General features: G+C 44.1%; 1 protein-coding gene across 1 annotated transcript; it reads left to right on the top strand.

The window, feature by feature from the left end:
* Positions 1-853: 853 nt before the first annotated feature.
* On the top strand, positions 854-13,872 carry LOC141099696 (uncharacterized). The gene is made up of 4 exons (XM_073587657.1): positions 854-869; positions 2,278-2,375; positions 2,574-2,664; positions 12,991-13,872. The coding sequence occupies exons 1-4, from the start codon at positions 854-856 to the stop codon at positions 13,749-13,751; spliced, it is 966 nt and encodes a 321-aa protein (XP_073443758.1). The 3' UTR covers positions 13,752-13,872.
* Positions 13,873-27,682: the final 13,810 nt, after the last annotated feature.

Genomic DNA, 27,682 nt, shown 5'->3' with positions numbered 1-27,682 from the left:
CTACAGAACGCCAGTGACTATCTGTCCGCAGTCTCCAACGTCATGTCCACTCTCTATCTGAAACTCAACCTCTCTAAAACTGAACTTCTTCTGCTCCCGCCGTCTACTAACCTCCCTTAAATCTGACATTTCCCTCTCCTTGGGTAGAACCACAATAACAACCCTGCAGAAGGCGCGCTGTCTGGGTGTTATGTTTGACACCAATCTCTACTTCACATCCCATGTACAATCTCTTGGCCGCTCTTGCCGCTTACACCTAAAGAACATCTCTAGAATTCGCCCTTTTCTCACCATGGAAACAACAAAAACCCTCACTGTAGCATTGATCCACTCCCGCCTGGATTACTGCAATGCTCTATTAATTGTCCTCCCCGTCACTCGACTATCCCCTCTCCAGTCCATAATGCAGCAGCCAGTGTCATCCATCTGGCTAATCGGTACTCGGACGTGTCTGCTCTTCGTCAGTCATTACACTGGCTGCCCATTCATTATAGGATCCGATTCAAAGTACTTGTTCTCACCCACAAAGCTCTCCATGGTGCGGCACCCCCCTACATCTCCTCCCTCATTTCTTTCTATCGGCCTAGCCAATCGCTGCGCTCTGCAAACGACTTTCGACTAACCTCTGCACTAATCCGTACCTCCCACTCCCGACTCCAAGACTTCTCCCGTGCTGCTCCTATACTCTGGAATGCTCTACCCCAAGAAATTAGGACTAACCACAGTTTTAGGCGCTCCTTCAAAACACATTTGTTCAGAGTGGCTTATCACATTCGCTAATCAAAGTCATTCTATGTGTAAGTGTGTGTGTGTAGCCCATTCACTATCTCCATCCATCCTTCACTCCGTCAAGATGGCTGGACATCATTGTAAATATACAATTGTAAATTCACACCTGTACTTTGTATCTCCCCCACCTCATTGTAGATTGTAAGCTCTCACGAGCAGGGTCATCTTATTTCGTCTTATTTTGCTTTAATTATTGTATTGTTGTTGTTACTTATGATTTGTGTTTTGAAACTGTTAAACTGTAAAGCGCTGCAGAATATGTTGGCGCTATATAAATAAAGATTATTATTATTATTGAAGATTACAGTGCGGGGAAGCCGGGAAACATTCATATAGACGGCCGGTGGGGATAGAGTCAGTGACCGACTCTGGCCACATCTGTCTCTAGAGCCGCAGTAGAAGATGAAGATGTCGTCCTCATCATGAAGGAGTTATTTCTCATGTCGCGTGTAATGAATATCTCTTATTGCTGATGCCGATTCCAGTGTCGGTAATGAGACGAGAATTAGCGATATGGAAGATGAGTCTATGAGGAACGTGTTCAGCTGCCGACTCCGAGGAGGAAACTGCTTGTTGTCTGGGGCCTAAATATATAGGTTTTATTAGTAGATGTCAGGGAAGAAAACTAAACCCTGTAAGATAATAAATCTCCTCATATGTTTCCCTTATTATCTCCAGTAATTGTATTATTACACAGGATTCTTATGATGTTACATCGGATCATCTTCTTCTCATTCAGGTCTCTACAATATCGGATCCTCTCAGTGAAGATCTTCTACAGAAGAGAATTTTCCTGATTTACCCATCAAGGATGGATATGGACAGAGACAAGATGGCGGAGAGGATATTGCACCTCACCCTAGAGATCCTCTTCCGTCTCACTGGAGAGGTGAGAGATTCTGATGACGTCACATTACATCATTCTTATCTATGGGAATAACAGGAGGACAGAACTGGAGAGGTGAGGACTCTGGAAATGTCTGTAGTGAGATTTATTAATGTGTCTCTCCATAACCAGGATTACACAGTGGTGAAGAAGACCTCTAGTGATTGCTGTCAGGACCCTGTGTCTGAGGGATGGTGAAAACCCCTGAGCCCAATCACGGGGCCTCCACCTCACCCCCTGATCCATGAGGACATCAATGACCAGAAGATCCTAGAACTCATCTACAAGATGATTGAGCTGCTGACTGGAGAGTTGACACTGCTGGGAATGCTGGGACATTATACAGTAACACTATGAAGGGATCGGGGGGATGACGGTATCATTGTATGTGTCAGGTTCCTATAAGGTGTCAGGATGTCGCTGTCTATTTCTCCATGGAGGAGTGGGAGTATTTAGAAGGACACAGAGATCTGTATAAGGACATCATAATGGAGGTTCCCCAGCCCCTCACATCACCAGGTAATAGACAGGACTAATTACACACGGCCTATAATTATCTGTATGTAGAGAATGAATTCAGTCCCTGTATGTGTTTCCTCCAGATCTGTCCAGTGAGAGGACAACACCAGAGAGATGTCCCCGTCCTCTTCTTCCACAGGACTGTAACCAAGAAGATCCCAGTGCTCCTCAGGATCATCAGGTAGATGGAGAGAAGGTGTCAGGAGATCTCCCCTATGATGTGTAGACGGCTGTGAAGGTCTTGTGCTCAGTCTTGTTTTATCCCCCAGTATTATATGTTTTATACTTGTGTAATGAGAATGGTGGAGATGGCAGGATTAGAGCTGATCATAGATGGGACTTCTCCATCTGTCTGTGACTTTTACAATATTTGTTTCAGGGTGAAGATCTGACCCATATTAACACTACAGAGACATATGTGAGGGGTGATGAGCTGTGTAATGAGGAGATTCCCACATATGACTACCCAGGTGAGTAGTAACCACTGAATGCAGAGAAGTCACAGATTCCTCTCAGTCACCGGCTGTAGCTGCTTTATCGGTGGTGTAGTCCGGCCGTATTACCATGATCACCATTTTGCCTCTAGACCACAACATTCTCCTCCACCCTAAACTGTTCAAATGACTTTGGGCAGTGAAAGCCCTTTTCTATAGAAATTACAACCTATTACATTGTTTTTGATCCTAAGGAATTTAGATTACTGCACAATCTGTCCTGAAATGGGGAGCAATATTATTCTCTTTGTGCAGTGGATGATTTTGCAAACTCCCCTCTCCCGCTCTCTGACCACAATCTTCTTTCATTCTCTATCAAGAACTGCCAGGCCGCTCAGGTCACCCCCACTGTCCATACTTATAGAGACATACAGGCCATTAACACCCAGAAACTTATGAAGAACTTGCATTCTTCATTGGCCCCTATCTCCTCCCTCTCCTGTCCTGATTCTGCATTGAAGCATTACAATGAAACACTTCAAACTGCCCTGGATGAATTTGCACCCCCTATAAATAGAACACCACAACACAGATCGCGACAACCCTGGCACACGGTGCAAACACGTTTCCTGCAGCGGCTCCAGGTGCGCCGAACGTCTGTGGAGAAAATCCAATCTACACGAAGATTTCATCCATTATAAGTTTATGCTTAGAACATACAACACTGCCCTTCACCTCTCCAAACAAACCTATTTCAACACCCTCATCACCTCACTGTCAATAACCCGAAACGTCTCTTTGACACTTATCATTCTATACTCAACCCAAGAGTACAGGCCCCAACCACGGAGCTCTGAGCTGACGATCTGGCCAATTACTTCAAAGAAAAAATTGACCAGATTCGACAGGAAATTATCTCCCAATCACCTCATACCATGCACTGTCCTCCCTCCCCCACTGCATCTAGCTCACTCTCTGATTTTGAACCAGTAACAGAAGAAGAAGTAAGCAGGCTCCTTGAATCTTCTCGCCCAACCTTTTGCATCAGTGACCCATTTCCGTCACATCTCCTCCAGTCCCTTTCCCCTGCTGTCACCCCTCACCTAACTAAAATATTTAACCTCTCTCTCTCTCTTCTGGTATCTTTCCCTCCTCATTTAAGCATGCCATCATACATCCACTACTTAAAAAACCATCCCTCGACCAAAACTGTGCCGCTAACTATAGACCTGTCTCTAATCTTCCCTTCATCTCTAAACTCCTGGAACGCATGGTCCACTCCCGTCTTATCCGCTATCTCTCTGATAACTCTCTTCTCGACCCTCTCCAATCCGGTTCACGCTCCTTACACTCTATTGAAACTGCCCTCAATAAAGTCTCTAATGATCTACTAACAGCTAAACCAAATGGTCATTACTCCATGCTAATTCTCTTGGATCTCTCTGCAGCATTCGACACTGTGGATCATCAGCTCCTCCTCACTATGCTCCATTCCATTGGCCTCAAGGACACCGTTCTCTCCTGGTTCTCCTCCTATCTCTCTGACCGCTCCTTTACTGTATCTTTTGCCGGTTCCTCCTCCTCTCACCTTCCCCTTACTGTTGGGGTTCCTCAAGGATCGGTTCTAGGCCCTCTCCTCTTCTCCTTGTACACTGCCCCTATTGGTCAAACAATCAGTAGATTTGGTTTCCAGTACCATCACTATGCTGATGACACACAATTATACGCTTCTTCTCCTGACATCACGCCAGTCTTTCTAGAAAACACCGGCGATTGTCTAAACGCTGCGTCTAACATCATGTCCTCACTATATCTGAAACTGAACCTGTCAAAGACTGAACTCCTTGTATTTCCTCCCTCTACTAATGTACCTATACCCGACATTGCCATTTCTGTGTGTGGCTCCGCTATTACTCCCCAGCAACATGCCCGCTGTCTTGGGGTCATACTTGATTCCGAGCTTTCCTTTGCCCTCCACATTCGATCACTGGCTCGCTCTTGTCATCTGCACCTCAAAAACATTTCTAGAATTCGACCTTTTCTTTTGCAAAAACTCTTACTGTTTCTCTTATTCATTCTCGTCTCGACTATTGTAACTCTCTTCTAATCGGTCTCCCTCTTACCAAACTCTACCCTCTCCAATCTGTCTTGAATGCTGCAGCCAGGATCATATTCCTCCCCAATCGTTACACCGATGCCTCTACCTTGTGACAGTCATTACACTGGCTACCCATCCACTCCAGAATCCAGTACAAACTTATTACCCTCACCCTCAAAGCCCTCCATGGCTCAGCACCACCCTACATCTCCTCCCTTGTTTCAGTATACCACCCTACCCGCGCCCTCCGTTCTGCTGATGACCTGAGGTTAGCATCCTCAATAATCAGAACCTCCCACTCCCGTCTCCAAGACTTTACACATGCTGCGCCAATTCTTTGGAATGCACTTCCTAGGTCAATACGATTAGTCCCCAGTCCCCACAATTTTAAGCGTGCTCTAAAAACGCATTTATTCAGACTGGCCTATCACCTCAACACATTAATCTAATCTATCCCTGTGTGGCACAGCCAAAAGTTTTACCATAACCAGGTTTCCCGCATCATGTTCCCACATGCTTTATGCATTCATTAGCCCTCTGTGTCTGTACTGTTACACACTTAACATTATGGCTGGTCCATACAATCAGGGCAACTGTTACCACCCACCTTTCGTGTCTACCTCTTTCCTCATAGATTGTAAGCTTGCGAGCAGGGCCCTCATTCCTCTTAGCATTTGTTATAATCTATGTGATTATTGTTATGCTGTAATGTGCTGCAGAATATGTCGGCGCTATAGAAATAAAATGTATTATTATTATTATTTTCTCTGATCTTCTGGTCAGGATTCATAGTAGCTCCAATGGTCCAACATAAATGAATTCAACTTTGGTTTACTGTTGTGTAATCTGTATTTGTAGTTTTCAGTAATGAGATTCTCGTGCTTTGGGGCGGGGCTGTGGGCGGGGCTTTATGCGGTGCTCTGATTACATATTCATCTGTATTGGCTTATGACAGGTCGCTGATCCCTCACTGACCTGCCCCCATTATTACATAATGCATATAATAGCATTGATTTTATTGGTGATAATGCCTATAATATTGTGGCTATTGTGAGGCTTAGAAAACAATTATATCCAGCACAATGTCACCGGCGATGGCGGCGTCATTTGACTTTTTGAATGTAAAATATGCTGGAATAATTAGCGGTTGCCATGTCGTGTTTGGAGAGCCCCTGATGTGCCTAAACAGTGGAAACCCCCAACAAGTGACCCCATTTTGAAACTAGACCCTTTAGGCAACTTATCCAGATGTGTATTGAGCACCTTGAACCCACAGGTGCTTTACAGAAGTTTATTGCGTAGAGCCATGGAAATAAAAAAAAATAAAATTTTTCCTAAATCTTTTTCCCTCGATATATATTTTAGTTTGTCCTGAGTATGCTGACACCCCCATATGTGGGGGTAAACCACTGTTTGGGTGCATGGCAGAGCTCGGAAGGGAAGGAGCGCCATATTGGAGAGCAGATTTTGCTGGAAGTGTTTGTGGGTGACATGTCACATTGTCAGAGCCCCTGAGGTGCCAGAACAGCATAAGCCCCCAAAAGTGACTGCATTTTACCAAATACTTCCCTGAATGAATTCTTCTAGTGGTGCAGTGAGCATACTGACACCACAGCTGTTCCATAGAAAATTATACCACTGGGCAGTGAAGAAAAAAATAATTACATTTTAACCACTAAAATATTGTTTTAACCCCAGATTTTACATTGGAAAATAGGTAGATAGGTAAATGGTCATCATAGGTAAACCTATGGGTGTACATAGATGAATTTGCAAGGGGTGTCATTTCCAATTCCCAGAGGGGTGTCATTTCCAAAATGGGGTCACTTCAGGAGAGATTCTGCTTTTATGACACTTTGGAGAGCCGCTAAGTGCCAAAACAACAGAATTCCCCCTGAAGTGACCCCATTTTGCAAATGACACCCCTCTGGGAATTCATCTATGGATATAGTGACCATTTTCACTACATGGATTATTTCCAGAAACACGTAGTGGAAGTTTTAGAGCAAAAATTGCAAAAATGTCATTGTAGTGCCCAATATATTGTGCCCAGCTTGTGTCTCTGGAGACCTCTCCCCACCTACCCCCGGAAATTGTTAAGTCAGCTCTACTCAAATGTGTCTGTCACTAAATAAACCAAATGCTTGAATGTCAAAACAGTTCATAAACGTGGTTCTGTGTGGAAGATTGTAAAGCCGTCATAGAGGCATAAGGCTGGCAGTGATGGGCATTGTGGGTAATAATAGCAGGTATCATGCCTCATTCCTCTCTAGGAACATACACGACATCTTCTCTGGGGGTTCTTTCTTGTTTCAGTTACTGGGATGAGTGCAATAAAATGTCGCTCAGTGAGTCTTCTGACATCTTCACATTCTAAAGGATTGGCGGGGACAACATTTTCAAAAACAAGATTTACATGACCTTTTCCTGATAATCAAGGAAAATATCTGCATTTCCGGCTTTTTTGTGTAACACAAAAGAATTATATGTGGCCACCTGAAACAAATACATGACTAACTTTTTATACCAGGTATATGATTTTCTTGATACCTGGTATGGCTGTAGAACCTGATCTGCAAGGTCAACCCCCCCATATATTTGTTGTAGTCAATGACAGACACAGGTTTTGGAGTGGTGGATCCCTGTTGGTCTGCAGTGGCCCTTGTGGCATCTGTGGGGATCGAGCTCAGGATAAATATATCTTTTTCATCCTTATACTTAAGGACAAGCAGCTCTCCATTGCATAAAGCCCCTGACTGCCCCATTCGGAAATGTTCTTTGACCAATGATTGTGGAAACCCCTGATGGTTTTTGAGAATGGTCCCACAAGCCCCTATGTTATGTTCAACCAGACTTTTAAATAGGGGTATGCTGGTGTAGTAGTTGTCAACATACAGATTGTAGCCTTTTTGTAAAAAATGCTCAAAACGATTTTTCCAGATGTCCCCAGATAAGTAGGGCATCCTGGTGGGTTTAGTTGGCTGTCTTTCCCCTCATAAATGTGAAAAGCTGATGTGTATCCGGTTGAACTCTCGCACATTTTATAGAGCTTTATTCCGAACCTTGCCCTCTTAGAAGGAATAAATTGCTTGAGGTGCAGTCTTCCTTAGAATTTTACAAGGGACTCATCAATGGAAATGTTTTCTGTTGGGGTGTAGAGCTTTAAGAACTTTTCTGTCAAGTCTTCGATGATGGGTCTGATTTTGTATATTCTGTCATGTTCTGGGACATTTCTGGGCAGGCATTGACTATTGTCATTAAAATGCCAAAATCTCATGAGCATTTCATAACAGGTGCTAGGAAGAACGGCAAAAACATAGGGGTGGATTGAACAGGGCTTTTTTAACAAGACACATAGCGAATGTAAGTCCTAAAAAAAATTTCATTTCTAGTTGGTGTCCTTAAATTTGATCTATGAATTGGGACACATATAAATTTGTAGGACAATATGCTCTAGCAAGCTATCTGTCATAAACAAATTAAAAAATAATTGGTCCAAAATTTTCCACCTCCACATTTATACCAGGAATGACAATAAAATTAGGGCTGAATGGAGTAACCGAATCCGAAGCCTCCCATCTGGGAAATGCTACATCAAGAGGCAAAGCCCCTTGGACATTGGTGTGCGCCAATTCACGAGCACTAGGGACAGCGTTAGTACTGGGCATTGTTCCCTGAGTTGGAGACATTTCTCCAGAAGCGCTATTTGTCCTTCTTATTGTACTGGTCCTTGTGTGTGAGGATGGACCAGAATCACTGCTCATTTCTGAGCTATCACTGTCGCTGCCACTAAAGCCCTTGAAATCCACATCGCCATCTGACACTGCACTTTCTTCACTGTCAGAACATACAAGTGCATAAGCCTCCTCTGCAGTATACTACTGACTGGCAATTTTATTTTATTTTTTTTTTTCGTAAATAGAAAACTACGACATGACGTGACCAAATTATTGGGCAGGCAATTGAGAAAAGTCTAATTCTTTACCCTATCCCTAACTTTAGAATAAACCCTAACAGTAACCCTAACTTTAGTCCCAACACTAACCCTAACTATAGCACTAACCCTAACCTGCCTTATCTGTTTTTTACTTTATAGCAAAATCGCTGACTGACACAGCTCTTGGCAGCAGCACTTGTAAGGCTACTTTCACACTAGCGTTTCCTGGAGCTGTGGAGGGATGCGCATGGCCGCCCCTCCTCCGGTCAGCTCCGCCTATGGGCGCATGACGCTGCATGCGACCTGCGTATCCTATCTTTAGCATTGGGTACGCAGGCCGTGCGCAGGTATGTATTTGCTGGCGCATGCGTTCTGTTGACGGTGCGCCGAGCGCACCAAAATGCAACACGGTTAAAGTTTTTTGCATAGCTTGCCATTTTTATGGACAATTTAAAGAGGTTGTCCACTACTTTTTAGTAACCCCCCCTATTGTATCCCCCGGGGCCCATAATGATTTTTGTAATTACCTTGCGTTGCCAATTCTGCCTGTGAGCGGCGCTATGCGGGCGGCTGAGTCCGAGTCATGTGACCGCCAGGCTACAGCCGCCGCTAACATCCGCTGTCACGTCAATTTCCTGACTATGGAAATTGATGTGACATCAGCAGGCGTGACCCAGTATCAACACACTGCTGTCACTCATCAAGAGTCACAGTAGTGTGTGGGCGGTGCTGCATCACACATCACAGCCCCGTCACTCTGCAGCGTCTGTCTCCTCACCCATCAAGAGTGACGGGGCTGTGTAGGGGTTGGACAGGCTGTCTGCCAGCTGTGCGAGGGGTGGACAGGCCATGCAGGGGTCTGCGGGCTGCTGTGCGGGGGGCCGCCGTGCAGGGGTCTGCAGGCTGTCTGCTGGCTGTACGGGAGGTGAAGGAGCTGAGCGGGGTCTGCGGCCTGTCTGCCAGCTGTGCGGGGGGTGGGCGGGTTGTGTGGGGGTATGCAGGCTGTCTGCTGGTGCCGGCTCTGCGGGGGGTGGAAGGGTCGTGCGGGGGTCTGTGGGCTGCTGTGCGGGGGGTGGTGGGCGGGCTGTGCTGGGGTCTGCAGGCTGTCTGCTGGCTGTGCAGGGGGTGGACGGGCCGTGCGGTGGTCTGCCGGCTTTGCGGGAGGGTGGGCGGGCTGTGTGGGTGTTGCCAGGGATGTGCGGGGGAGTCTGCGTGCTGTGCTGGCGGTGTCGGGGCTGTGCGGGGGGGTGTGTGCGCGTGCGTGTGTATGCAGGCAAGCATCATCCAGTGGGACTACAAGTCCCATCAGGTGATGCTTGCTACACTGTCAGTGAGTGACACATTAGCCAATGATGGGACAGAAGTAGTCCCATCATCCGGCTAATGTGTTGAAAGTGAAAAAAAAAAAAACACATACTGAGCATACAACATATAGAATATACATATAACATACAACACATAACATAGAGTATATACTTACCAATCACCTAGTTCCCCGAAGCCATCGATCTTCTGTAATAAAAATAAAATAATAAAGCAACCTATACTCACCTTTCCGCTGTAGTCCAGATAATAACGAGGGTCCCACGACGATCTCCCGTGTAGAGCAGCCACATCAGCTGATGCGACCGCTCTCCAGGGGCCCCAGCAATGAAATGATAGACGGAGGTAATCCTCCGCTGTGTATCCCTCCGCCGCCGGGAAAGTGGTCCCGTAACCCTAACCCAAGCCCTAACCCTAATTCTCATGCCGCATTGCTGGAAAGTGAGAGCCTGAACTCATGTAACCTCAGTGATGCACTGCAGGAGCCATTGTCTCCTGTCAGTTCACCACTGGGAGGCACTATAGAGCGGCCACATCACCTGATGTCACTGTTCTATAGGGGAGATCGTCGTGAGACACTCGTTATTAATTGGACTGTGCCGGACAGGGAGTATACGGTTTGTTTATTTTTTTACTTTTTATTAGAGGAGACCGAGGGTGTCGCTTGGATCTGGGCGTGCAATAAAAATATGATATCCATGTTGTGTTTTATTTCATTAAAATACTTTATTCTTATGTGTGTGGTTTTTTTTAACCCTTTATTACTATAAGATTAATAATGGATAGGCTGACGCCACTCCATTATTAACCGGGCTTAATGTCATTTTCCAATAGCAAGGTGACATTAACCCCTTATATACCCCTTATTACCCCATATCCCACCGCTACACGGGAGTGGGAAGAGGGGCTAAGTGCCAGAATTGGCGCATCTTATATATGCGCCATTTCTGGGGCGGCTGCAGGCTGGTATTTGTAGCTGGGGGGGTCCAATATCCATGGCCCCTTCCTAGGCTATGAATATCAGCCCGCAGTATAAAATTTAGGGGGACCCCCACGTCATTTTCTTGGGGGGTCCCCTATTTTAATAGCCAGTAAAGGCTATGAAGACAGCTGCGGGCTGATATTCATAGCCTGGGAAAAGGCCATGGGTATTGTCCCATTCCCAGGCAAAAAATATTGGCCCCCGGCAGTCGGCTTTCCTCCTCTGGTGCAGAAAATTGCGCTGGAGCCCACGCCATTTTTTTTTTTACTTTCTAAAATGAAACATAGTTCATTAATAAACATGGATATGGAAATATCTATGGATATCTATGGAAAAATCTATGGAAATATCTATGGAAATAAAGTATCTATGGAAAAATCTATATATAAATCCATATATCTATCCCATATCTATCTTTCTATCTAGCTATCTATCCATCTATCCCATATCTATCTATCTATCTATCTACGTGTGTAATGTAGTGTGGGTTGGACAAGTGTAAATGAGGAGGTTGGACAGAAATGACAACACAAATCTTTCTTTTTTTGTTAAATGACATCTTTATTTAGGTTACAAAAACACATACAATCCACATGTAAAAAAGCACATGAAAAACCGCATGACAAACGCATCAATAACGCACCTGCATTTTCTGCCAAGAGCTGCGGTTACTGAGTAGAATAATCCGCCCTGGAATCCGCCCGGTGTGCACACAGCCTTATAGCTCTCAGCACTATAACGGTGTGTACATGGGGACTTATTATTAAGAACGCCTGTGTCTGTGCGCGCTCCTGTGTGTGCGCTCATGATGCTTGCAATGTGTTTTATGTGAACACGTGGCGGATTGTGCTGTGGATTTTTCTGTGTGGATTTTGCTATATCCGCAGGTACAATGACCGGCGTTTTATCTGCAGATTTATAGCGGATTTTGTGCGGCTTCCACCTGCGTTTTGACACCTGCGGATTCTTATAATGGAACAGGTGAAAAACGCTGCGGAATCCGACATTCTACAGAAATGAACCCTCAGCGTTTATGCTGCTGATTTTCTGCACCATGGGCACAGAGGTTTTTGTTTTACATTGACTATAATGGTACTGTACAACGCAGGAGAATCTGCTGCGGATCCGCAGGGCCAAATCCGCTGCAGATCCACAGTAGAATCCACAACGTGTGCACAGACCCTTACAATAAGATGCTTCAGATTGAAGAGAGAGGAGGGAGAGGTTTGGGTGTGTTTTGGAGTGGGTGTGCAAGGTGCTGGCTTAGGCCTCTCTCACACTACAGTTTTTTGTGTCAGTTAAAATCCGCCAAAAAGGCGGACAAGCGGATCCGTTCTTAACTGATGTGAACGGATGCCACAGGATCCGTTTTTTGACAGATCCGCAAAATGAGGAAATTTAAAGGAACCGCTGGTCAGAGAGAGAGAGAATTTTTTTTTTTGTCCGGCACCCAGACAGAATTTTGGGTTAAATCAGTGTCTGGAGGATCCGCCGCCCAAAAAAACGTTGCAAGCTCCGTTTGGAAATCTTTGAGGATGTTGACGGACACCAACATTGTGGCGGATCCTCATAAAAACAGATGCAACGGACGGCAATCTGTCAAGATCCGCCAATAATGAAAGTCAATGGGGAAAAAAACGGATCCGCAAAGAAAAATGGCGAATCCGTTTTTTTTCCAAATCGGCGGATCTTGACTGATTGTCAAAAATGGAAGTGTGAAAGAGGCCTTACAGGCCAGTGCAATGCATCATGGAACTTGTAGTATTAGAGCACAGTAAGTCGGGAGAAAGAAAGTTGTCAATTAACCCCATGAGAGCTGGAGCCAGCACTGAAAATGTGCTGCGAGAGGATGATAAAAGGTAATATTGCTAAAATAAACACAGTGGATGTTTTTAGTGGCACATAATAGCAAGATTTATGAAAAAAAAGTTAAAGTAGTGGACAACTTCTTTAAGTAGAAATGTTCAAAAATATAAAACTCAATGATATTTTATGAAAGAAAATTGTTTTTTGTCTTGGTAGATGACTGTACCAGGATATCAGAGGGACAGCTGACAGCTTCAATTTTTAAATCTGATGATCTTGAGATCCTACAAAATACGACTGAAGTGATTGCTGTTACTCCAGATATACCATCATCCATTCACAGCAAAGATCGGTCATCTGATCCTATGAAACAGGTCCCATCTTCTGATTCATTACCGACTACTAAGGAAAATCAAAGTCACAAAAAAGGCATTAAAAAACAAACTGCACCTAAAGCAAAAAATTCATTTTCATGTTCAGAATGTGGGAAATGTTTTCACAAGAAATCTCATTTTGTTACACACCAGAGAACTCACACAGGAGAGAAGCCTTTTTCATGTTCAGAATGTGGGAAATGTTTTAACCGGAAATCAAGTTTGGTTGATCACCATAGAACTCACACTGGGGAGAATCCTTTTTCCTGTTCAGATTGTAGGAAATGTTTTAACCAGAAATCACATTTTGTTAACCACCAGAGAATTCACACAGGGGAGAAGCCTTTTTCCTGTTCAGAATGTGGGAAATGTTTTAACCAGAAAGGGGATCTTGTTAAGCACCAAAGAACTCACACAGGGGAGAAGCCTTTTTCCTGTTCAGAATGTGGGAAATGTTTTAACCAGAAAGGGGATCTTGTTAAGCACCAAAGAACTCACACAGGGGAGAAGCCTTTTTCCTGTTCAGAATGTGGGAAATGTTTTAACCAGAAAGGGGATCTTGTTAAGCACCAAAGAACTCACACAGGAGAAAAGCCTTTTTGATGTTCAGAATGTGGGAAATGTTTTACTCAGATTTTAAGTCTTGTTGCCATGAGAGAATTCACACAGCAGAGAAGCCATATTCATGTTCAGAATGTGGGAAATGTTTTAAATGGAAAATACAGTTGTGGCCAAAAGTATTGACCCCCCCTGCAATTCTGTCAGATAACACTCAGTTTCTTCCTGAAAATGATTGCAAACACAAATTCTTTGGTATTATCTTCATTTAATTTGTCTTAAATGAAAAAACACAAAAGAGAATGAAGCAAAAAGCGAAACATTGATCATTTCACACAAAACTCCAAAAATGGGCCAGACAAAAGTATTGGCACCCTCAGCCTAATACTTGGTTGCACAACCTTTAGCCAAAATAACTGCGACCAACCGCTTCCGGTAACCATCAATGAGTTTCTTACAATGCTCTGCTGGAATTTTAGACCATTCTTCTTTGGCAAACTGCTCCAGGTCCCTGATATTTGAAGGGTGCCTTCTCCAAACTGCCATTTTTAGATCTCTCCACAGGTGTTCTATGGGATTCAGGTCTGGACTCATTGCTGGCCACCTTAGAAGTCTCCAGTGCTTTCTCTCAAACCATTTTCTAGTGCTTTTTGAAGTGTGTTTTGGGTCATTGTCCTGCTGGAAGACCCATGACCTCTGAGGGAGACCCAGCTTTCTCACACTGGACCCTACATTATGCTGCAAAATTTGTTGGTAGTCTTCTGACTTCATAATGCCATGCACACTGTCAAGCAGTCCAGTGCCAGAGGCAGCAAAGCAACCCCAAAACATCAGGGAACCTCCGCCATGTTTGACTGTAGGGACCGTGTTCTTTTCTTTGAATGCCTCTTTTTTTCTCCTGTAAACTCTATGTTGATGCCTTTGCCCAAAAAGCTCTACTTTTGTCTCATCTGACCAGAGAACATTCTTCTAAATCGTTTTAGGCTTTTTCAGGTAAGTTTTGGCAAACTCCAGCCTGGCTTTTTTATGTCTCGGGGTAAGAAGTGGGGTCTTCCTGGGTCTCCTACCATACAGTCCCTTTTCATTCAGATGCCGACGGATAGTACGGGTTGACACTGTTGTACCCTCAGACTCCAGGGCAGCTTGAACTTGTTTGGATGTTAGTCAAGGTTCTTTAACATCCGCACAATCTTGCGTTGAAATCTCTTGTCAATTTTTCTTTTCCGTCCACATCTAGGGAGGTTAGCCACAGTGCCATGGGCTTTACACTTCTTGATGACACTGCGCACGGTAGACACAGGAACATTCAGGTCTTTGGAGATGGACTTGTAGCCTAGAGATTGCTCATGCTTCCTCTTTGGTCATCTTTCTTTTCTCCATGCTCAATGTGGTACACACAAGGACACAGGAGAGAGGTTGAGTCAACTTTAATCCATGTCAACTGGCTGTGAGTGTGATTTAGTTATTGCCAAAACCTGTTAGGTGCCACAGGTAAGTTACAGGTGCTGTTAATTACACAAATTAGAGAAGCATCACATGATTTTTCGAACAGTGTCAATACTTTTGTCCACCCTCTTTTATGTATGGTGTGGAATTATATCCAATTTGGCTTTAGGACAATTCTTTTTGTGTTTTTTCATTTAAGACAAATTAAATGAAGATAATAATACCAAAGAATTTGTGTTTGCAATCATTTTCAGGAAGAAACTGAGTATTATCTGACAGAATTGCAGGGGTGTCAATACTTTTGGCCACAACTGTAGATCTTGAACGCCATCAAAGAACACACACAGGGGAGAAGCCTTTTTTGCTGTTCAGAATGTGGGAAATGTTTTAACCGGAAAGCTATTCTTGTTAGACATCAGAGCAGTCACACAGAGGAGAAGCAATTTTCATTTTCTTAATGTGGGAAATATTTTACTTGGAAATCAACTGTTAATAAACATCAGAGACGTCACATAGGGGAGAAGCCTTTTTTATGTTCATAATGTTGGAATAGTTTTAACCAAAATAGAATTTTCTTAAATGGGTTGTCTCTTGTCATTCCTCATGTTTGCTGATAAAAGGATAAAACTAAACTTTATTAATTCAAAATGTAAAACTATACCCATAATTCACCCCCTTAAGGTTAGTCAGTAGGTGACTAATAGAAAAAACATGTACCCCAAAGTTCAGTATATAAGGTGAGGTGACGTATACTGTGACGGAGTCAGCTTCAGCTGAACTGATTTCTAGAGTGGACCCTCTGGGTCGTGGCACCCACCCACCTAGGGCGAGCTGACCTTGTGAGGGACCACCACCTATACAGGGAGTGTCAGGGCAAGACCAAGGGGGTGAGCCACCGCGACTGCTGGAACCAGACGGCCGGCTCAAGAAAGATACGTGTTAGTGTCTGGCAACAGGGAACGTGCAGGGTACAAGACATATCAAAGCGTGGTCACAGGGTTTCTTCAATAAAGCATGGTCTCAGGGTTTAATCAGGAACAAGACATACTTACAAGGACAAAGTGAAACATAGCAAGGTGCGTGCATTGGCACGACAAGGTCCAAGGCATGATACGTGCTAGGTGGCACGCCAGGGTTCCCGCAAGGGCTAGATGGCATTGGACTCCGGACATCTGGCAACGATCGACAGGCTCCGGACATTAGTCTGCAGTCATCAGGTTCCGGACCTCTGGCAGCGATCGGCAGGCTCCGGACATCCGCCAGGCAAGCCAGGGTTCAGGCAAGGAGGGACGCCAGAGTTCAAGACATGGTGCATGTTAGGAGACACGCCAAGGTCCAAGGCAGGGGTCCAGACAGCATGAGTGCTGGGAGAAACCAGGGTCCAAGGCAAAGTTCAAGGCAGGGTGCGTGCTAGGGGGCACACCAGGGTCCAAGGCAGGGTGCAAGGCAAGGTGCGTGTTAGGGGCTATGCCAGGTTCAGACTAGGGCAAGGGCCTGCATGTGCTAGGAGGCATGCCAGGGTTCAGGCTAGGGCCTGTGCATGCTAGGAGGCACGCCAGGTTTCATGGCAGGACCTGCGGGTGCTTTAGAGATGCACGGGGAGGTATGTCAAGGAGCAACCTAGGGCCTGCGCGTGCCAAGATGGCACACAGTGCAGCGACAGCGTGAGTGCAAGGAAGCACAGAGCACGGCTGGGGCACTGGCTAGCTGGTCAGGCTGAGGCTCAGACTGGCGAGCACGGCTGAGGCACAACAGTGGACACAGCTAAGTCACTAACCGACATGCACGACAGGCACAAGCAGGCGGGCACAGCTAAGGCAGGCATGGCTGAGGCACAAACAGGAGGGAGAGGGAAGGCCAGGTGCGTGCAGAGGGCTCACGAAGAAGCAAGGCAAGGCAAAGTACAAATCAAGGAGCGGAACGTAGGCTGAAGCACAGAGCCGGGTACAAGAAAGGGAAGCAGAGCGTATGCTAGAGCCCAGAGCCAAGTCAGAGACATAGAGCAGAGTACAGATAGGTAGTGGAATGTATGCTGAGGCACAGAGCCAGGTACAAGGGAAAAGCGGAGCATATGCCAAAGCACAGAGCCGGGTATATGGCAAAGCACAGAGTACAAGATAAGACTTGTGCTAAAGGAGTACAGAAGGTCAGAATGAAAAGATAGAGCTCAAGACAGATTGGATTGGAGAAGCAGGAAGCTCATCTGCATATTTCCGGTGTATTCTGGGAAGAGGAGAAGAGTCGCCTTAAGCTGATCGATCGCTGGGACTTGCCGCGTCTCGCTATTTGAGGACATCGCAAAACCGGGGATTGGAGAAGCAGGAAGCTCATCTGCATATTTCCGGTGCATTCTGGGAAGAGAAGAAGAGTCGCCTTAAGCTGATCGATCGCTGGGACTTGCCGGGTCTCGCTGTTGGAGGACATCGCAAAAGCAGGGATTGGAGAAGCAGGAAGCTCATCTGCATATTTCCGGTGTATTCTGGGAAGAGGAGAAGAGTCGCCTTAAGCTGATCGATCGTTGGGACTTGCCGCGTCTCGCTGTTTGAGGACATCGCAAAACCAGGGATTGGAGAAGCAGGAAGCTCATCTACATATTTCCGGTGCATTTTGGGAAGAGGAAAAGAGTCGCCTTAAGCTGATCGATCGCTGGGACTTGCCGGGTCTCGCTGTTTGAGGACATCGCAAAACCATGGATTGGAGAAGCAGGAAGCTCATCTGCATATTTACGGTGCATTCTGGGAAGAGGAGAAGAGTCGCCTTAAGCTGATCGATCGCTGGGACTTGCCGAGTCTCGCTGTTTGAGGACATCGCAAAACCACCCATCATAGACTGCATCGGCAATAGCAATATGGAAGAGAAGAAAATCCACATGGTCACCTGCAACACATGCTACATGTTTATGGATCTGCCGGCCCAAAAACTCAACTTTACCTGTCAGAAGTGCAAACTTGTTGCCCTCTTAGAGGAAAAGGTGCAGGGACTGGAAGAAAGAATAGCAACATTGAAGGTAATTTAAGAACATGAGGACTTCTTGGATGAAGCAGAAGCAATCATTCAGGATGCGGAAAGTGAGAAAAGCTTCAGAGCACATACAGAGGCTGAAAAGTGGAGCCATGTGACGAAAAGACGCAAACGGATCAAGTGGTCACCCACACAGCTTAGCAACCAATATGAAGCCCTCATGCTGGAGAACAAAAATAGCACAGCTCAGGATGATACCGTATCTACAAGAGAAGACACACTATCAACAAAAGAAGTTACTCTGTCAACAAAAGCGGAAACAAAAGACACTCAAAAACACTCACGAGCAACAAGCAGTGCGTCCGGAAAGAAAAGAAGAGTGGTAGTTATGGGCGACTCACTACTAAGAGGCACGGGGGCAACTATCTGCAGGCCGGACATAACCGCAAGAGAAGTATGCTGCCTCCCAGGAGCAAAAATCAAGGATGTGGCCAACAGGATACCAACTATCCTCAAATCCAAGGATGACGACCCTTTCCTACTGATACATGTAGGCACAAATGACACAGCAATAAATGACCTACCAACTATCTGCGTGAATTACCTCTACGATGGACTTCTCGCAAAACCTGGGAATCACACATTCGCGAGAAAACTTGCAACACTCATCAGGAGGGCTTTAAACTAGAAGAAGAGGGGATGGGAGGAAAAACAGCAGACAAGAACATGCAGAAGGACAAACTAATCAAGGATACTAGATGTGGTAAAGAGGACCCAAGACAGGGTACTCAGAAGGAAGCTAAGAAAAAGGAAGCAAAACTTCTTTCCTGCATGCTGACCAACGCACAGAGCCTGACCAATGAGATTGAAGATCTGGAGTTGGTAATGTATGAGGAAAAATACGACATAGTAGGAATAACTGAGACATGGTTAGACGACAGCTATGACTGGGCGGCTAACTTGCAAGGATATGATTTGTTTAGGAGGGATCATAAAAAAAGGAAAGGGGGTGGAGTCTGTCCATATATAAAGTCCACTTTAAAGCCCACACTAAGAAGATATACAAGAGGGAAATGAAGAGGTGGAGTCTCTATGGGTGGAGATACAAGGAGGGAAAAGTAATAAAATCCTCATAGGGGTTTGTTATAAGCCACCAAATATAACAGAAACCACTGAAAATGTATTATTGAAACAAATAGACAAAGCAGCAAATCCCAATGATATCCCAAAAATAGGAGCACAGAAAATAAATGGGAAATATTTAAATCAGTTTTACACCCCCACTGCGAGCTAGCCATACTGTACAGAAATAAAAGGGCTAGGAACAGGAGAACACCAATGTGGCTAAATAAGGATGTAAAAAGAGCAATAAATAACAAGAACAAGACATTTAGGAAGCTAAAACAAGAAGGCAATGAAGAAGCATTAAAAAGTTATAGAGAAAAAAATAAAATGTGTAAAAAACAAATACATTTAGCAAAAGTGGAAACTGAGAGACTCATTGCTAAGGAAAGTAAAACAAACCCCAAACTATTCTTTAATTATATAAACAGTAAAAAGATTCAAATTGATGGTGTTGGCCCTTTAAAGAATAATGAGGGTGAAATCATAGAGCGCGATGTGGGAAAAGCAAATGTTTTAAATACATTTTTCTCAACAGTGTTCACACAGGAAAAGGATTTGCCAGGGGAAATGCAGAGTGATAATGTAAACTCCCCATTAAGTATTACCTGCCTAACCCAGGAAGAAGTGCAGAACCGCCTTAGTAAGATTAAAATTGACAAATCACCAGGCCCTGATGGCATTCACCCTCGGGGATTAAGGGAGTTAAGTAATGTGATAGACAGGCCTCTATTCCTTATATTTAAAGGCTCTATAGAAGCAGGGTCTGTTCCTTTTTATTGGCGGCAAGCGAATGTGGTACCAATATTAAAAAAGGGGTGTAAAAGGGAACCTGGAAACTATAGGCCGGTAAGCTTAACATCTGTTGTGGGTAAAATTTTTGAAGGGTTTCTAAGGGATACCATTATGGAATATCTCAATGTTAATAAATGTTTAACTCCATATCAACATGGATTTATGAAGGATCGCTCCTGTCAAACTAACCTGATCAGCTTCTATGAGGATGTAAACTCTCAAATGGACCAAGGAGAATCATTGGATGTCATTTATCTCGACTTCTCTAAAGCATGTGACACTGTCCCACATAAAAGATTGGTAAGTAAGATGAGAAAGCTTGGGCTAGGGGAAAATGTGTGTAGATGGGTAGGTAGCTGGCTTAGTGATAGAAAACAAAGAGTGGTTATTAATGGTGCATCCTCAGATTGGGCCAGGGTTACTAGTGGGGTACCACAGGGGTCTGTATTGGGCCCCCTACTATGTAATATATTTATTAATGATCTAGTGGATGGCTTACACAGTAAAATATCAGTATTTGCAGATGATACAAAACTATGTAAGGTAGATAACACAAAGGAGGACAGTTTGCAACTACAGACAGATTTGAGTAAATTGGAGAATTGGGCTGAAAAATGGCAAATGAGGTTTAACACAGATAAGTGTAAGGTTATGCACATGGGAAGGAGAAAAAGATGCTACAATTACTTACTAAATGGGAAACTGCTGGGGAAATCAGACATGGAAAAAGACTTAGGCATCTTAGTCAATAAGAAGCTAAATTGGAGTGCCCAGTGTCAGGCAGCTGCCACCAAAGCAAATAGGGTCATGGGATGCATCAGAAGAGGTCTGGGGACACGAGATGAAAACATAATTCTCCCTCTGTACAAATCACTCGTCAGACCACACTTGGAGTATTGTGTGCAATTTTGGACGCCGGTGCTCAAGAAAGACATTACTGAACTTGAAAGGGTTCAAAGGCGGGCTACTAGAATGATAAATGGAGTTGGTTCACTACAATACCTAGAAAGGTTATCAAAATTAGGTCTATTTACTCTAGAAAAGAGAAGACTTAGGGGAGACCTAATATATATGTACAAGTATATCAGATGGCAATGCAGAGATCTCTCCAATGAACTGTTTGTACCAAGGACTGTGACAAGAACAAGGGGGCATTCTCTTCGTTTGGAGGAAAGACAATTTCTGCACCAGCATAGAAGAGGGTTCTTCACGGTAAGAGCAGTGAGGCTCTGGAATTCTCTTCCTGAGGAAGTGGTGATGGCCAACTCACTGAATGAATTTAAGAAAGGAATGGATGCTTTTCTTGTGAGTAACAGTATAGAAGGTTATGAATAACAGAATATTATAGGTAGATGGTTGACCCAGCTTAGGAGTCGGGAAGGAATTTTTTTCCCTACTAAGAAAATTGGCTTCTACTCTGTGGGTTATTTGCCTTCCCCAGGATCAACAATGCAGAACAGCTGCACTAAAAATAGGCTGAACTAGATGGACATAAGGTATTCCTTCAGCCTTCAAAACTATGTTACTATGTAACTATATGCCAGCTCACCCCTGTATATGCCATGCACAACCTTCATATGCCAGCTCTCCCCTGTATGTGTCACACACATCCATATGCCAGCTCACCCCTGTATATGCAACGCGCAACCTCCATATGCTACTTCCGCCTGACACATACCATCAACAACCTCTCATATTTTTGCCTCTGTGCAAAAAGCAGTATTCCTGGCCCTTCACCTCTGCAGATCTGATAGTTACCAATGAATGATGTCGCCACCCCACTCCTGTCATCGCTGCAGCACCCCTGGTATACAGCAGGTCTTCATCTTCAGCAGCTCATCGGGTCTACAGCAGACAGCAATTCGTCAGGTCTACAGCAGGCAGCAGCTCATCGGGTCTACAGCAGGCAGCAGCTCATCGGGTCTACAGCAGGCAGCAGCTCATTGGGTCTACAGCAGGCAGCAGCTCATCGGGTCTACAGCAGGCAGCAGCTCATTGGGTCTACAGTAGGCAGCAGCTCATCGGGTCTCCAGCAGGCAGCAGCTCATCGGGTCTACAGCAGGCAGCAGCTCATCGGGTCTACAGCAGGCAGCAGCTCGTCGGGTCTCCAGGAGCATGTCCGGTATCCTGTCCTGATCTCCTGCAGCTCCTCTTGTATGCACAGTGTAACCATCCGAGACCTGTTATGCCGGAAGTGAACAGTACAGCATCCGACATAATAGGGCTAGCGATAGTGTAAATGGAGCTCAGCGGATAGCGCTGGTCTCTAATAAAATGGCGCCTGGCCACAACTACAGCTGTAAATTGAGCAGCCCACAGAGGCGTACCTGGTTCACAGCTCATGTGGCTGCAATGTTAGAGATATGGTCGGCGTCCGATCGCTGTCTCCTATGCCCATGGACTTCCGTATCTGAGGACCGAAAGTGACGTCCAGCAGCCATTACAGACCTGCATGGTAAACTGGCAGCGCCCAGTGGCTGCACTAAAACAGTAAAAAAAAATAAACGTAACAGTCAAGCTTAGGTGAAAACATCTTTTCACATAATTTTCATTTTTATAATAAATTATCAAAAATCACGGCACCTTCCCATTAATCTCATTTCAACCTTGATAGTGACACTCTCTTAGGATACATTTTACTCTATGATGGCACTTTTGCACATAGCCACTAGATGGAGCTACATTTGACTGCATTTTTATATCTACACATGATTTACAAAAATTATATTTTCTTGTATTAACTCTATACTATTTAACATTAGAAGCTGTGTATTTCTGTAATCATTTGTACGTATACATGATTGATTACCACTTCTGTCTCTGTAAAAACAAACCCCTTTAACCCCTTTCTGACATCAGACGTAAATGTATGTGGATGTTGAACTCCCTCCCTTTGATAAGGGCTCCAGCACTGATCCCACATCTTTTCTGGCACATGTCAGCAAGCGCATCGGAAATCCCGCCCATCAGTGACCCCGTCACGATTGTGGGTCACCGATGCGTTGGCCTCCAGCAGAAGTCTATGGTTGTCACTGCCGGATTGCTATGAGCGCCACCGACTAGCCAAAAATGCATGGACCAGGGATCGTCCTGCCAAACTCCCGCTCTCCTTATAACATGGGCAAAACGCTATTCAGGCAACATAGGGTGAGGGTAAAACAGTGTGGCAATGTTTTACTGAGCCACAAAACAGGCAGATAACACATAGAACAGTCCCAGGAAAATACCCAAGATGGGGCACATTGCAGAGTGTCACCCTTATACTGACCCGCCAGGGTGATATCAGCTGTGACTCTAGATCTTCCAAGGTCACTACCGCACCTGTGGCACGCACACAAAGAGTAGGTAATGACAAGCGTAGGAAGATGACAGTCCATACAAGGCCAGTTGATTTGAGGATCACAATCTGGCTTCTCCAAATGTATCCAAGGTTCAATGGAGCAGATCTGTATTCTTCCAACCGAGGCTGAAAACCCCTAGGTTGTTTCCTATAGAATGATAGATCCGTGTCCCTCGTAATGGAGTCATGATGTAAAATGGCTGCTGTCCTGTCTCTGGTCCTTTTAAGATGTATGGATGTCTTGGCAGAATCTCTGCCTGTTTCTCTCTCTCTCAGTCTCTTTATACAGAGGCAAGTAACCTATTTTTAGACTTAACAAGTGTCCCTCATTCATTATTTACATGAAGGGTAAGAATGGAGATGAGATCAAGTAGCATTACTTGATTATTTAAACTATTTGCATAGTTTTTCCCTCTCTGCTTTAGAAGTCAACAAACTGGCTCCATAATACAATGTATAATTAGCATATCAGCAAACATCACTAGTGATCAAGTATAAGCACACAATAAAAGTCAATATTACCAGCTTACACAAACAAAAGTCTGTTTTCTTGACTAACTAGAAAATAACACTTAAATTTGAAAGCCAACATACAGATAACATTCTATTATTCTTCTTTTGCTAAAAAATAGTCATCTGGTTAATTAAGATACAATGCTGTATGTCTTCACAATGCCAAAAGTAGAAAAAAGTTTAAAAAATATAGAAAAAATATATAAAAGTTCAAATCACCCCTCTTTCACCCATTCAAAATAAAACAATACAAAGAAAATAAAACATATTTGGTATCGCCGCTTTCAGAATTGGCCGATCTATCAATATAAAAAAAGAATTAAATGATCGCTAAATGGTATAATGAGAAAAAGCCAAAACGCCAGAATTACGTTTTTTTGCTCGCCTCAACATTACATTAAAATACAATTACAGCCGATCAAAAGATCATATCTGCACCAAAATGGTATTCATTAAAAGCGTCAGCTCGGCACACAAAAAATAAGCCCAAACCCAGCCGAAAATCATGAAAAATGGAGATGCAACAAGTATCGGAAAATGGCGCAATTGTTTTATACTTTACCTAATAAAGATGAGATATTTTTACTGATAAATGTTTATTTTCTGTTGGTAATTGGTTTATCCTATAAAACTCCCATATAATATTCTCACCTTGAATTTATCCTATAAAACTCCCATATAATATTCTCACCTTGAATTTATCCTATAAAACTCCCATATAATATCCTCACCTTGAATTTATCCTATAAAACTCCCATATAATATTCTCACCTTGAATTTATCCTATAAAACTCCCATATAATATTCTCACCTTGAATTTATCCTATAAAACTCCCATATAATATTCTCACCTTGAATTTATCCTATAAAACTCCCATATAATATCCTCACCTTGAATTTATTCTATAAAACTCCCATATAATATTCTCACCTTGAATTTATCCTATAAAACTCCCATATAATATTCTCACCTTGAATTTATCCTATAAAACTCCCATATAATATTCTCACCTTGAATTTATTCTATAAAACTCCCATATATTATTCTCACCTTGAATTTATTCTATAAAACTCCCATATAATATTCTCACCTTGAATTTATTCTATAAAACTCCCATATAATATTCTCACCTTGAATTTATTCTATAAAACTCCCATATAATATTCTCACCTTGAATTTATTCTATAAAACTCCCATATAATATTCCATCCTTGAACGCACGCCGCGTGCATAATGTTTTTGTACAATTTGTGAATAATATATACAGGTTCTCCTCGTCTGAGTTATTTTTGAAGGTCAACAAAATACGATTTTCCTGTAATTCATTTCTCGCACTCTCTGTATAATAATGACTTTTCCCTGTGTGGGATTTTTGATAAAAAGGTTGACAACTAGTTGGACAACCCCGTCTCATTCCTCATGTTTGGTCCTGTTAAAATAAAAACACTTATACAAACCTCCCATGCTGGCACCGTTTCAGTGGTGTCGGTACTTGCGTTCTTCGGTCTCTTTTGAGGTTTTTACGTCATGTGAGCCCTGTGCCCAATCAGCGCTGACGTCACTGTCCCCACCTTCGGACAAATCAAGCATCATGAGGCCATCAGAGAGTAGCCGCAGCCCTGGCTTCCTGTTGATGTTCAGTCCAAAGGAAGGAACAGTGAAGCTGCCGCTGATTGGGTGCAGGGCTCGTGTGATGTGAGAACCTCACATAAGCCCCGGGACAGTGAGTCTCGACACCGCTGAAGTGGAGCCGGCACGCCAGCAGAGTATGAGTGGTTTTATTTTAATGAGGCCAAACATGAGGAATGAGTTCACTGAGAAAAAATCCCCATCCCTATTGCCCCCATCTCATCCTGGTATGCAGGGCCCCATCCCTATTCTGGTATGCATGGCCCCATCAAATAGCATAAAAAAAAATTACAGTTACCTACCCGGTGCTCCTTCACAGCATCCTGCTCCGGTGCCAGCAACTGCTTTATGTTTGTAAGCAGCACATGGCAGGGACGTCATGCGTTGCTCACAAGCAGAGCACAGCTGCCGGAGTACTCACCGAGACTGTGCGCACAGAGAGCAGTGAGTATTCATTCCTCTTCAGTAGCGCGCAGTGTCAGCCACCGACTTCCTGCTGCTGCCGGCAGTCACATGTGCCACTAGTCAAGAGAAATGAATATTCATTGGATTCATCAATTATTCATCAGGAGACTATTTAATATTGAACTATATTCAAGCGGAACTAGACGAAGAAAAACCTAAAATCATGTATCATGTTAACCAAAACAGTCAGAAAACTAGCGAGATATTGGCAGATCCCAGACCTCAAACTATATACTTTGTAAGATTATAAGCCCCTCCAGTGTCAGGAATAGATAGTATGTGAAAATACCGTATATACCGCTCAGGGAACACTTACCTGTCAGAGATAATTTCCATATTCATACTAAATAATGGCACAGATCTCCCAGGCATTATGACTGCACATATCCCTAGTCTTTATAACGATATTGCACTCATTCCCTGACAGACCGCAGCATGGCCATTAGGTAGAAGCTGCTAATGATCCTTGGAGCAGGTAAGTTTTCCCTGAGTGGTACATATTGGGCCGACTGAAAACTGAGTTTAGTCTAGGACAATTTGTCTGCAATACTAATTACAATTTATACTCGTGTATAAGCCGACCTGAGTATAAGCTGACCCGCCTAATTTTGACACAAAAACCTCGGAAAACTTATTGACTCGAGTATAAGCCTAGGGTGGAAAATGTAGTTGCTACTGGTAAATTTCAAAAATAAAAATAGATACCAATTAAAGTAAAATTAATTGAGACATCAGTAGGTTAAATGTTTTTGAATATCCATATTGAATCAGGAGCCCCATATAATGCTCCATACAGTTCATGATGGCCCCATAAGATGTTCCATACAAAATACGCCCCATATAATGCTGCACAAAGGTTAATAAAGGCTCCATAAGATGCTCTATAGAATAATATGCCCCATATGCTGCTCCATAAAAGTTATGGCCCCATAAGATGCTCCATTGATTATGCCCCATATGCTGCTCCATAAAGGTTATGGCCCTATAAGATGCTCCATAAAGGTTATGGCCCCATAAGACGTTCCATAGATTATGCCCCATATGCTGCTCCATAGATTATGCCCCATATGCTGCCCCTGTCACGGTCCAATTCTTGGATCCGTGTCAGATTATGCATTCCTTCCCGTAAACCTTTTTTTTCCTTTTCAGGCTTCTGGGGCTTAATATGGGTTTCTGCCCCCGGTGGCCACAAGTGTCACTACAGCCTGATAGGTTCTATTGGTTGCCTTTTGCTCCCGGTGGTCACTGGGGTTATTGCATGTTTTTGGTCCCTGCTCATGTGACCGCTCCTCCTTTGCTATATGAGGTCAGCTGGTCTATCAGCAGGTGTTGGTGATAGCAGCTTTTCCTTAGTTGGATTCCAACCACGGTGAAGGGAGCAGCTGGCTGAGGTGTTAAGCCACTGCTGAAACCTGGTGAAGTGGGCAGCTGGCTCTGAGGTGTAGAGCCACTGCTGAAACTGGTGTTGAACTCTGTCTGCCCGGTGTCTGCAGAAGAGTGAGATGGTGAAGGTGGCAGCTGGCTGAGGTGTCGAGCCACTGCGAAAAGTTAATCCGGTGATGCACTCTGCTGCCCGGTGCTGCAGCAGAGCAAGATAAGTGTTTTTGGTGTTTTCCCATTTGTATATTTTCCTTGGTGTGTATTAGTACAGCGGTGGGGACCAGTGTCCGCATCACCCAGTTCCCTAGAAAGGGATAGGTGCAG

The sequence above is a fragment of the Dendrobates tinctorius genome, unplaced genomic scaffold, assembly GCF_039654945.1.
Source record: "Dendrobates tinctorius isolate UK_male_01 unplaced genomic scaffold, ASM3965494v1 ptg000101l, whole genome shotgun sequence".
In the NCBI taxonomy this organism is placed as follows: Eukaryota; Metazoa; Chordata; class Amphibia; order Anura; family Dendrobatidae; genus Dendrobates; species Dendrobates tinctorius.
This window is presented reverse-complemented; position numbering and strand designations above follow the sequence as displayed.

Bases quoted from the DNA above. Each gene is read 5' to 3' on its own strand.
- LOC141099696 (XM_073587657.1), top strand. The intron at 2,376-2,573 runs GTAGATGGAGAG...TATTTGTTTCAG, and splicing joins GTGCTCCTCAGGATCATCAG to GGTGAAGATCTGACCCATAT. The intron at 2,665-12,990 runs GTGAGTAGTAAC...TTGTCTTGGTAG, and splicing joins TCCCACATATGACTACCCAG to ATGACTGTACCAGGATATCA.